Here is a 12,260-nt window from a genome sequence, read left to right as displayed (position 1 = left end):
ATGATAGAGGAGGGAGTATGACAGGGAGTATGATAGAGGAGGAAGTATGATAGGGGAAGGAGTATGATAGAGGAGGGAGTATGATAGGGGAAGGAGTATGATAGAGGAAGGAGTATGATAAAGGAGGGAGTATGATAGAGGAGGGAGTATGATAGGGGAGGGAGTATGATTGAGGAAGGAGTATGATAGAGGAGGGAGTATGATAGAGGAGGGAGTATGATAGGGGAAGGGAGTATGATAGAGGAGGGAGTAAGATAGGGGAGGGTGTATCATGGGGAAGGGAGTATGATAGAGGAGGGAGTATGATAGAGGAAGGAGCATTATAGGGGAAGGGAGTATGATAGAGGAGGGAGTATGATAGAGGAGAGAGTATGATAGGGGAGGGAGTATGATAGGGGAAGGGAGTATGATATGGGAAGGAATATGATAGAGGAGGGAGTATGATAGAGGAGGGAGTATGACAGGGAGTATGATAGAGGAGGGAGTATGATAGGGGAAGGAGTATGATAGGGGAGGGAGTATGATAGAGGAGGGAGTATGATAGGGGAAGGAGTATGATAGAGGACGGAGTATGACAGGGAGTATGATAGAGGAGGGAGTATGATAGGGGAAGGAGTATGATAGAGGAAGGAGTATGATAGAGGAGGGAGTATGATAGGGGAGGGAGTATGATAGAGGAAGGAGTATGATAGAGGAGGGAGTATTATAGGGGAGGGAGTATGATAGAGGAGGGAGTATGATAGGGAAGGGAGTATGATAGAGGAGGGAGTATGATAGAGGAGGGAGTATGATAGGGGAGGGAGTATGATAGAGGAGGGAGTATGATAGAGGAAGGAGTATGATAGGGGAAGGGAGTATGATAGGGGAGGGAGTATGATAGCGGAGGGAGTATTATAGAGGAGGGAGTATGATAGGGAAAGGGAGTATGATAGGGGAAGGAGTATGATAGAGGAGGGAGTATGATAGGGGAAGGAGTATGATAGGGGAATGAGTATTATAGGGGAGGGAGTATGATAGAGGAGGGAGTATGATAGAGGAAGGAGTATGATAGGGGAAGGGAGTATGATAGGGGAGGGAGTATGATAGGGGAGAGAGTATTATAGAGGAGGGAGTATGATAGGGAAAGGGAGTATGATAGGGGAAGGAGTATGATAGAGGAGGGAGTATGATAGGGGAAGGGAGTATGATAGGGGAAGGGAGTATAATAGGGGAAGGGAGTATAATAGGGGAAGGAGTATGATAGGGGAGGGAGTATGATAAGGGAAGGGAGTATTATAGGGGAAGGAGTATGATAGAGGAGGGAGTATGATAGGGGAAGGAGTATGATAGAGGAGGGAGTATGATAGGGGAGGGAGTATGATAGGGGAAGGAGTATGATAGGGGAAGTGAGTATGATAGAGGAGGGAGTATGATAGGGGAAGGAGTATGATAGGGGAAGGGAGTATGATAGAGGAGGGAGTATGACAGGGGAGGGAGTATTACAGGGGAAGGAGTATGATAGGGGAGGGGAGTATGATAAGGGGAGGGAGTATGACAGGGGAGGGAGTATGATAGTGGAAGGGAGTATAATAGGGGAAGGAGTATGATAGGGGAAGGGAGTATTATAGGGGAGGGAGTATTATAGGGGAGGGAGTATGATAGAGGAGGGAGTATGATAGGGAAGGGAGTATGTTAGGGGAAGGAGTATGATAGGGGAAGGGAGTATGACAAGGGAAGGAGTATGATAGGGGAGGGGAGTATGATTGGAGAAGGGAGTATGATAGGGGAAGGAGTATGATAGGGGAGGGAGTATGACAGGGGAGGGAGTATGACAGGGGACGGAGTATGACAGGGGAAGGAGTATGATAGGGGAAGGAGTTTGATAGGGGAATGGAGTATGATAGGGGAGGGAGTATGATAGTGGAAGGAGTATAATAGGGGAGGGAGTACGATAGACGAGGGAGTATGATAGGGGAAGGGAGTATGATAAGGGAGCGAGTATGATAGGGGAGGAAGTATAATAGGGGAAGGGAATATGATAGGGGAAGGAGTATGATAGGGGAAGGGAGTATGACAGGGGAGGGAGTATGATAGGGGAGGGGAGTATGATAGGGGAAGGGAGTATGATAGAGGAAGGGAGTATGATAGGGGATGGAGTATGATAGGGGAAGGAGTATGATAGGGGAAGGGAGTATGATAGGTGAGGGAGTATGATAGGGGTGGGAGTATGATAGGGGAAGGGAGTATGATAGGGGAGGGAGTATGATAGGGGAAGGAGTATAATAGGGGAAGGAGTATGATAGGGGAAGGGAGTATGACAAGGGAAGGAGTATGATAGGGGAGGGGAGTATGATAGGAGAAGGGAGTATGATAGGGGAAGGAGTATGATAGGGGAGGGAGTATGACAGGGGAGGGAGTATGACAGGGGAAGGAGTATGATAGGGGAAGGAGTATGATAGGGGAATGGAGTATGATAGGGGAGGGAGTATGATAGGGGAAGGAGTATAATAGGGGAGGGAGTATGATAGAAGAGGGAGTATGATAGGGGAAGGGAATATGATAGGGGAAGGAGTATGATAGGGGAAGGGAGTATGATAGGGGATGGAGTATGACAGGGGAGGGAGTATGATAGGGGAAGGAGTATGATAGGGGAAGGGAGTATGATAGGGGATGGAGTATGACAGGGGATGGAGTATGATAGGGGAAGGAGTATGATAGGGGAAGGAGTGTGATAGGGGAAGGGATTATGATAGTGGAAGGATTATGATAGGGGAAGGGAGTATGATAGGGGAGGGAGTATGATAGGGGAAGGGAGTATGATAGAGGAAGGGAGTATGATAGGGGATGGAGTATGATAGGGGAAGGAGTATGATAGGGGAAGGGAGTATGATAGGGGAGGGAGTATGATAGGGGATGGAGTATGATAGGGGAAGGGAGTATGATAGGGGAGGGAGTATGATAGGGGAAGGAGTATAATAGGGGAAGGGAGTATGTTAGGGGAAGGAGTATGATAGGGGAAGGGAGTATGACAAGGGAAGGAGTATGATAGGGGAGGGGAGTATGATAGGAGAAGGGAGTATGATAGGGGAAGGAGTATGATAGGGGAGGGAGTATGACAGGGGAGGGAGTATGACAGGGGAGGGAGTATGACAGGGGAAGGAGTATGATAGGGGAATGGAGTATGATAGGGGAGGGAGTATGATAGCGGAAGGAGTATAATAGGGGAGGGAGTATGATAGAAGAGGGAGTATGATAGGGGTAGGGAGTATGATAAGGGAGGGAGTATGATAGGGGAGGGAGTATAATAGGGGAAGGGAATATGATAGGGGAAGGAGTATGATAGGGGAAGGGAGTATGATAGGGGATGGAGTATGACAGGGGAGGGAGTATGATAGGGGAAGGAGTATGATAGGGGAAGGGAGTATGATAGGGGATGGAGTATGACAGGGGATGGAGTATGATAGGGGAAGGAGTATGATAGGGGAAGGAGTGTGATAGGGGAAGGGATTATGATAGTGGAAGGATTATGATAGGGGAAGGGAGTATGATAGGGGAGGGAGTATGACAGGGGAGGTTGTATGATAGGGGAAGGAGTATAATGCACGTCCCTAGTCTTGTGGCATAATGCTAAGAATCACAGTTCTATGAAGAGGGGGCTGGGCCAAAATAAAGCAATTCTCTTTTGTGTAATATTTGCCCCACCCCTTATCCCGGACCAGCAATTTGCAACATTATGCTCCCCGTCCTGACCATTTTACTTGAAAGTGGGCGTTATGAGGGAGTATTATACCTGGAAATTCAGCGTTCTCCCGGATGGAAGTATGGTGTAAACTGATTTAAATTATATATATTTATGTATATCAGTAATATACTGTCCAGTCTCACAGTTACGCTGAACTTACCACTCAAAGTCCCAGTGTGAGCAGATGCAGGGTTCTGTGATTGTCCGGAGATAGTCCTTTCCCAGCAGACACCTGGATCCTGGCCGGCGCTTACGGTACGTCTTCCTTTCTCCCATTACACAGAAATCCCTCTGAGGACAATACAATAATATTACCGTCAGGGTTAGGACCATTGCAATATGCAGTAATCTGCCGTGGTGACGTTTACAATAGCTGCACGTGTACAAACTACAAATAAGCATTGATCATCTACAGATGTGTCCTCTTGCGCCTTTGCCGCATTCATGCGAAATCGCACCACACATGGTGCAAGTTACACCTTCATAAAATTGCATGGTGCAAACGCAGTGCGCGGCATGGTGTAGCTCACGCTTTGTGGTTAATCGCATGGCGCGTCACGTGCATGCGTTTGTAGCGTGATCGGAAACATGCAAGAGGTCACATCTGTATCTGGTATTCATAGAAAATACATGAACTAGAAAACAGTTGAAACCCCTCTTGTAAGTTCTCATTTTTATCAGTTTACAAATAAGGTTGTGATTTGCGGGCCAAATAGGGTGTGATCATTTGCGGGCCAAATAGGGTGTGATCATTTGCGGGCCAAATAGGGTGTGATCATTTGCGGGCCAAATAGGGTGTGATCATTTGCGGGCCAAATAGGGAGTGATCATTTGCGGGTCAAATAGGGTGTGATCATTTGCGGGCCAAATAGGGTGTGATCATTTGCGGGCCAAATAGGGTGTGATCATTTGCGGGCCAAATAGGGTGTGATCATTTGCGGGCCAAATAGGGTGTGATCATTTGCGGGCCAAATAGGGTGTGATCATTTGCGGGCCAAATAGGGTGTGATCATTTGCGGGCCAAATAGGGAGTGATCATTTGCGGGTCAAATAGGGTGTGATCATTTGCGGGCCAAATAGGGTGTGATCATTTGCGGGCCAAATAGGGTGTGATCATTTGCGGGCCAAATAGGGTGTGATCATTTGCGGGCCAAATAGGGAGTGATCATTTGCGGGTCAAATAGGGAGTGATCATTTGCGGGCCAAATAGGGTGTGATCCTTTGCGGGCCAAATAGGGTGTGATCATTTGCGGGTGAAATAGGGAGTGATCATTTGCGGGCCAAATAGGGTGTGATCATTTGCGGGTCAAATAGGGAGTGATCATTTGCGGGTGAAATAGGGAGTGATCATTTGCTGGCCAAATAGGGTGTGATCATTTGCGGGCCAAATAGGGTGTGATCATTTGCGGGCCAAATAGGGTGTGATCATTTGCGGGCCAAATAGGGTGTGATCATTTGCGGGCCAAATAGGGAGTGATCATTTGCGGCCCAAATAGGGTGTGATCATTTGCGGGTGAAATAGGGAGTGATCATTTGCTGGCCAAATAGGGAGTGATCATTTGCGGGTCAAATAGGGAGTGATCATTTGCGGGCCAAATAGGGTGTGATCATTTGCGGGTCAAATAGGGAGTGATCATTTGCGGGTCAAATAGGGAGTGATCATTTGCAGGTCAAATAGGGAGTGATCATTTGCGGGCCAAATAGGGAGTGATCATTTGCGGGCCAAATAGGGAGTGATCATTTGCGGCCCAAATAGGGTGTGATCATTTGCGGGTGAAATAGGGAGTGATCATTTGCTGGCCAAATAGGGAGTGATCATTTGCGGGTCAAATAGGGAGTGATCATTTGCGGGCCAAATAGGGTGTGATCATTTGCGGGTCAAATAGGGAGTGATCATTTGCGGGTCAAATAGGGAGTGATCATTTGCAGGTCAAATAGGGAGTGATCATTTGCGGGCCAAATAGGGAGTGATCATTTGCGGGCCAAATAGGGAGCGATCATTTGCGGGCCAAATAGGGTGTGATCATTTGCGGGTGAAATAGGGTGTGATCATCTGCGGGCCAAATAGGGTGTGATCATTTTCGGGCCAAATAGGGTGTAATCATTTGCGGGTCAAATAGGGAGTGATCATTTGCGGGCCAAATAGGGAGTGATTTGTAATCTAAATAGGATGTGATTTGCGGGTAGTGGCACAATATTGGCGATATAGCTGGCAAAATTAAAGTGGCAATTAGTTTTGAGTCAAACACAACCTGGTTTAGACTCAGAATTACAGTAAATAGTGCTTTAAATCTAGCAACTACCTCATATGTTTCAGTAATCGCTCCAATGCCCGTAAATCGGAGATCAGGTGTGGTTGTCTACCCGGAACCTACGGCTCAGAGTACCTTCAATGAAGTTTGCTCCCCGATTCACTGGACCCTTCTCTATTATCGAAATAATCAATCCTGTGGCGTATCGCCCTCAACTGCCTTCATATTTGAAAGTCCCAAATTCCTTCCACATTTCCCTACTCAAACCCCTGATCCTAAATAAGTTCCGTAAGATTCTCCCTGTTCCTTCTTGTGTCGAGACCGAAAGAGGCGTGGAATTTGAAGTCTCCCAGGTCCTGGATTCCCGTGTCTGTAGGGGCCATTTGTAATACCTCCTGGATTTACAGTAAATAGTGCTTTAAATCTAGCAACTACCTCATATATTTCAGTAATCGCTCCAATGCCCGTAAATCGCGGTAATCGCTCCAATGCCCGTAAATCGCGGTAATCGCTCCAGTGCCCGTAAATTGCGGTAATCGCTCCAGTGCCCACAAATCGCAGGCTTTTACACTTTGCCACAGGCTGGTTTGAGGCCCTTACCCGCTAACATCCGAAATCTTGCTTTCATTACCTTTGTATTAATCTGATTTTCAGGCATTTACGAGACCGTGGACGCATAAATAAGCAGTTACTGCAGTTGTGAGCGAGCCCAGAGTCTTTAATAGATATCTTTTGCAATCAGGTGAATGTATGAAGAGCATGGTGGCACAGTGGTCAGCACTGCTATCTCACCACATTGGGGTAATGAGTTCAATTGCACTCTGGAATCCATCTGTGGGTAGTTTGTATTTTCTCCCTACCGGTTTCCTCCTACGATCCAAAAACATACTGTAAGACTAACAGGCTGATGACTAATGTGGGCCTGTGTGTATTTTACGGCATTTAGAGTGTGAGCTCACTGGGGCAGGGACTGTTGTGGATGATAAATGTTCTCAGTACAGCGTAGCATAAAATGTGTGCGTTGTATAAATAAATGATGATAATAACTAGGCCAGAACCCATCGTTCTCCTTTAATCTAGAGACTGGTGTAAACTTCCAGTAATTGAGAAAAGAACAAACTAACACACTGCGGCCAGGACAGTTTGCAGCGATTCTGCATTTCGCAGACCTATCATGAAAGGTTAAATGAATATTTTACTAACGAAATCTCTCGGCGGCTGTAATAACATTTCTGTGAGCACAGAAAGTGGGCGTAATCAATATAACACTGATAAACGAACGTCCTCCGGGGGGAAACACCTACGCCAGCTCTAATTGAAGCATAATTATGGATCTGCCAGTTTCTTGTTTAGGTTATAGTTAGGATTTAAGAAGAGTATTTAATCCTAGGAGCCGAGCGAGTCAGTGGAAGAAATTAGACGTTTGCATTTTCCAAGGTAAATAATATGAATGCTGGAAACGTTACTTATTTTATAAAATGAATATTTTATACCGCGTTTGTTTAGCTGATGAAATAAGCCGTACGCGAGAGGAAATCATTCTAGAGTAAAGCCAACAAGTATAGTATACTGCCATATCTCCCAGCATTGGCCAACGGTAATTCCTAACGGGGGGGTCGGGGTGCACACCGGGGAAGTGATCGCATCACGTTTATGTGGCCGTGCCCCCGGTCAGCGTTTTTCATCATAAAAGAACATTCCTCCCAACCTGCAAATCGGGACGACAAATGTTTTGATCGCAATCTAATGATGACCATCCGCAGCCCTATCTGGCTAATTGTGGTCTGTCCACTCCAGCTGGTTGTTCTTAAATCACTAGCGTTGTGGCTGTGTTATATGACGTTTTGGCTATATAATATGACGTTGTGGCTGTATTATATGACGTTTCGGCTAGATAATATGACGTTGTGGCTGTATTATATGATGATGCGGCTATGTTATATGACATTGTGGCTGTATTATATGACGTTGTGGCTGTATTATATGACGTTTCGGCTATATAATATGACGTTGTGGCTGTATTATATGACGTTTCGGCTATATAATATGACGTTGTGGCTGTATTATATGACGATGCGGCTATGTTATATGACGTTGTGGCTGTATTATATGACGTTTCGGCTATATAATATGACGTTGTGGCTGTATTATATGACGATGCGGCTATGTTATATGACGTGGCTGTATTATATGACGTTGCGGCTATATTATATGACGTTGCGGCTATGTTATATGATGTTGCAGCTATATTATATGACATTACAGCTATATTATATGACATTGTGGCTATGTATGATGTTGCAGCTACATTATATGATGTTACAGTTATATTACATGACGTTACGGATATATTATATGACGTTACAGTTATATTATATGACGTTGGGACTATATTATATGACATTACGGCTATATATACGACGTTGCGGCTACATTATATGAGATTACGGTTATATTATATGATGTTGCTGCTACATTATATGACGTTACGGTTATATTATATGACGTTGCAGCTACATTATATGACGTTACGGTTATATTATATAACGTTACAGCTACATTATATGACGTTACGGTTATATTCTATTATGTTGTGGCTATATTATATGACGTTGTGTCAGTCTATTCAGATTGCTTGTTTGGTCTAGTGCAGAAAAGATAATTGGATTTTTATAGGGCAAAAACAACAGATCTTGTGTTTAATTTAATTTGTGTATTTGTGTTTAATCACATATTATATGTAACTGTAAATATTATATGACATTATACTTATATTATATGACGTTGCAGCTACATTATATGAGATTACGGTTATATTATATGATGTTGCAGCTACATTAAATGACGTTGCAGCTATATTATATGAGAATACGGTTATATTACTGTATATGATGTTGGTACTATATTATATAACGTTATGGTTATATTATATGACGTTGCAGCACCATGATATGAAGTTACGGTTATATTATATGACGTTGCAGCTACATTATATGAAGTTACGTTTATATTATATGACGTTGCAGCTACATTATATGATGTTACGGTTATATTATATGACGTTGCAGCTACATTATATGATGTTACGGTTATATTATATGACGTTGCAGATACATTATATGATGTTACGGTTATATTATGACGTTGCAGCTACATTATATGACGTTGTGGCTACATTATATGATGTTACGGTTATATTATATGACGTTGCAGCTACATTATATGATGTTACGGTTATATTATATGACGTTGCAGCTACATTATATGATGTTACGGTTATATTATGACGTTGCAGCTACATTATATGACGTTGTGGCTCCATTATATGAAGTTACGGTTATATTATATGACATTGCAGCTACATTATATGACGTTGTGGCTACATTATATGAAGTTACGGTTATATTATATGACGTTACAGTTATATGACGTTGTGTCAGTCTACTCACATTGCTTGTTTGGTCTAGTGCAGAAAAGATAATTGTAAGTGGATTTTTATAGTGCAAAAACAACAGATTTTGTGTTTAATTTAATTATTGTATTTGTGTTTAATCACATATTATATGTCACTGTGATTATTATTAATAACTGTGAACAGGCACGATTCTTTCTAGGGGTTACGGACTATGGATAGACAGTAAAAAAGTCGACCATGTCTAGATACTGTAGACACCAGATGTTAGACCGTCAATAGGTCAACTGGGCCAAAAGGTCGACAGGGACAAAATGTTGACATAAAAATGGTCGACACAAACATTATTTTTTTTGTTAGGGTTAGGCACTTACCCTGACGGTTAGGGTTAGGCACTTACCGGAGGGTTAGGCACCAGGAGGGACAGTTAGGGTCAGTAACCTACCTCGATGGTTAGGGTTAGACAGCAGGAGGTAGGGTTGGGTTAGGCACCGAGGGGAGAGGTGAAGATTAGGGCCAGAAAACAAAAAAAATAATGTGTCAACCATTTTTTTGGTGTCAACCTTTGACACTGTCGACCATTTGTACATGTCAACCCCCTCGTTGCCTGTACCCTGATACTAACCCCCTCCACCCCGCTCCCTAACTCTCCCGGTAAGTGCCTAAACCTAACCCTCCCCCCTTAGTGCCTAACCCTAATCCTCCCCCCTTAGTGCCTAACCCTCCCCCCTTAGTGCCTAACCCTAACCTCCCCCAGGTGGTGCCTGAACCTAACCCCCCCTTCCCCTGTCTGGACCCTAACCTCCCCCCTTCCACTGCCTAAGCCTAAATCCCCTCAGGGCGCGTAATTCTCACCCTCCCACCCCTGTGGCCAATACCTACACGGTCCCTCTATACTCAAGCACTCAAGCGTCGGCATCTCCAGCCATGTCGGGATTCTGTGGCCGGTCTTCCAACGCTGATCGGGATCCCGGCAGTCGCAATTCCAGGTGTTGGTATATGAACCGTATCCCCATATGACATGTGTACATATAGGCCATACTTGCCAACTCGAGACTCCCTGAAATAGCAGCAATCTCCCTCACTCCCCCCTGAAGAACCTAGTAACCTCCCTGATTGCACCTTATGTATCATTATGTAGCTGTTACATACTGTTCTTGGAAAAATTTCCATTTCCTTGCATTGGAACAATGATCCCTACAGCTATATGCATTTTCATATAAGGATTATATTTCCATTATCATAAAACTTTATATGGACTTATGTTAAAACTTCAAATGAATATAAACTGAAACTACTAAGATACATTTATTAATCATTATTATTCTGTACACAAGGAGTTTTAGAAGGAACGTTTTTATTTTCGGAGGGGAGGAGTTAGCATAAATTTTACGTGAATAAAGTTGTTTTTCTAAGTTCGTTCCATCCTAATCATATCAATCATGTTTTTCTTTTTATGATTTAATTCCTCTTCATTGAGAGTTTTGTATATATCAGAAGAGTTGTGATAAATAATTCTGACATAGTTGTGTGATGTGTGATTTATCAGTAGCATTTCCCCGTCACACCTGAAGTAATTGCAGCTTTCCCGTTGCAATGGCACGCTGAGTGACTTCATATGTGCGCTAGGTCTGTCTATTAATGGCTTCTTAGCAATCAGATAAGCACTAAAGTGCTTACACCAGAGGATTTGCCATTTAAAAGCTTCAGCTGATAGACTAATGGCACTAACTGATACGCGTGTGCGTTCCAGATGTACTGTAGATATTTCCTGCATGTTTGTGTGCACACAACTAATTGTTCTGCTTCATCTGCGAGTCCCACAAGAACAAAAAAAAAACTTAATGGCAAAAGTATTATTGAAGTCCCGTAGAATAAAGATACACTGTTTTGCAGAAATCATATATATATATATATATATATATATATATATATATATATATATATATATATACACACACACACAGTACTTCTAATGTTTAATCTTTTATTTATATATATATATATATATATATATATATATATATATGGATGGATATCTATCTACATATATTATAATGACTAAACATTAGAAGTACTATATATATACATCTATATATATAATATATATGTATATATATAATATTATTCATTATTTATATGGCGCCTCAAGGGTTTTACAGAGGGAGAGAATTCCAAAGGCGGGGAACAAATATTTAGTGTAAACTGTATAATGTTAATAAGACGATGCTGGATATCAATACATGTAATGAAATGAATATACCAATCCAAATTGAACAAAAAACCCTCAAAAAGATGACATGTATTTGGGGGTGTAAATTGGATAAGGCAGAAACGAGGGGACACCAATTCCAGGAGCGCAGGGTATACTTTTCCTGCATCAAAACGTCTCCAACCAATTTACACATTTCTCCATAATAAGATCAATCCTGCAATGTGTCACTGTAATGGGCACAGCCCTGCCTATATCACAGCGTAGAGGGGGGCAGGAGGGCCGCATGGAGACACAGTCACAGCATACAGTCACAGCATAGCGGAGGGCAAGAGGGCCGCATGGAGACACAGTCACAGCATAGCGGAGGGCAGGAGGGCCGCATGGAGACACAGTCACAGCGTAGCGGGGGGCAGGAGGGCCGCATGGAGACACGGTCACAGCGTAGTGGAGGGCAGGCGGGCCGAATGGAGACACGGTCACAGCGTAGCGGAGGGCAGGAGGGCCGCATGGAGACACGGTCACAGCGTAGCGGGGGGCAGAAGGGCCGCATGGAGACACAGTCACAGCGTAGCGGAGGGCAGGAGGGCTGCATGGGGACACAGTCACAGCGTAGCGGGGGGCAGGAGGGCCGCATGGAGACACGGTCACAGCGTAGCGGAG

General features: G+C 43.8%; 1 protein-coding gene across 2 annotated transcripts in view; it reads right to left on the bottom strand.

The window, feature by feature from the left end:
• The window catches only part of SORCS3 (sortilin related VPS10 domain containing receptor 3), a 648,995-nt gene that overhangs the window by 173,951 nt on the left and 462,784 nt on the right, over positions 1-12,260 (bottom strand). For both annotated transcript variants that reach the window (XM_088447257.1, XM_088447258.1), the window contains exon 13: positions 3,882-4,012. In XM_088447257.1, coding sequence (XP_088303383.1) covers positions 3,882-4,012 — 131 coding nt within the window. The remainder of the gene's footprint in view (positions 1-3,881; positions 4,013-12,260) is intronic.

Source organism: Taudactylus pleione, unplaced genomic scaffold, assembly GCF_031769625.1.
Source record: "Taudactylus pleione unplaced genomic scaffold, aTauple2 ptg000425l, whole genome shotgun sequence".
NCBI classification, from domain to species: Eukaryota; Metazoa; Chordata; class Amphibia; order Anura; family Myobatrachidae; genus Taudactylus; species Taudactylus pleione.
The sequence above is the reverse complement of the archived record's forward strand: the minus strand, read 5'-3'. Positions and strand labels throughout refer to the sequence as shown.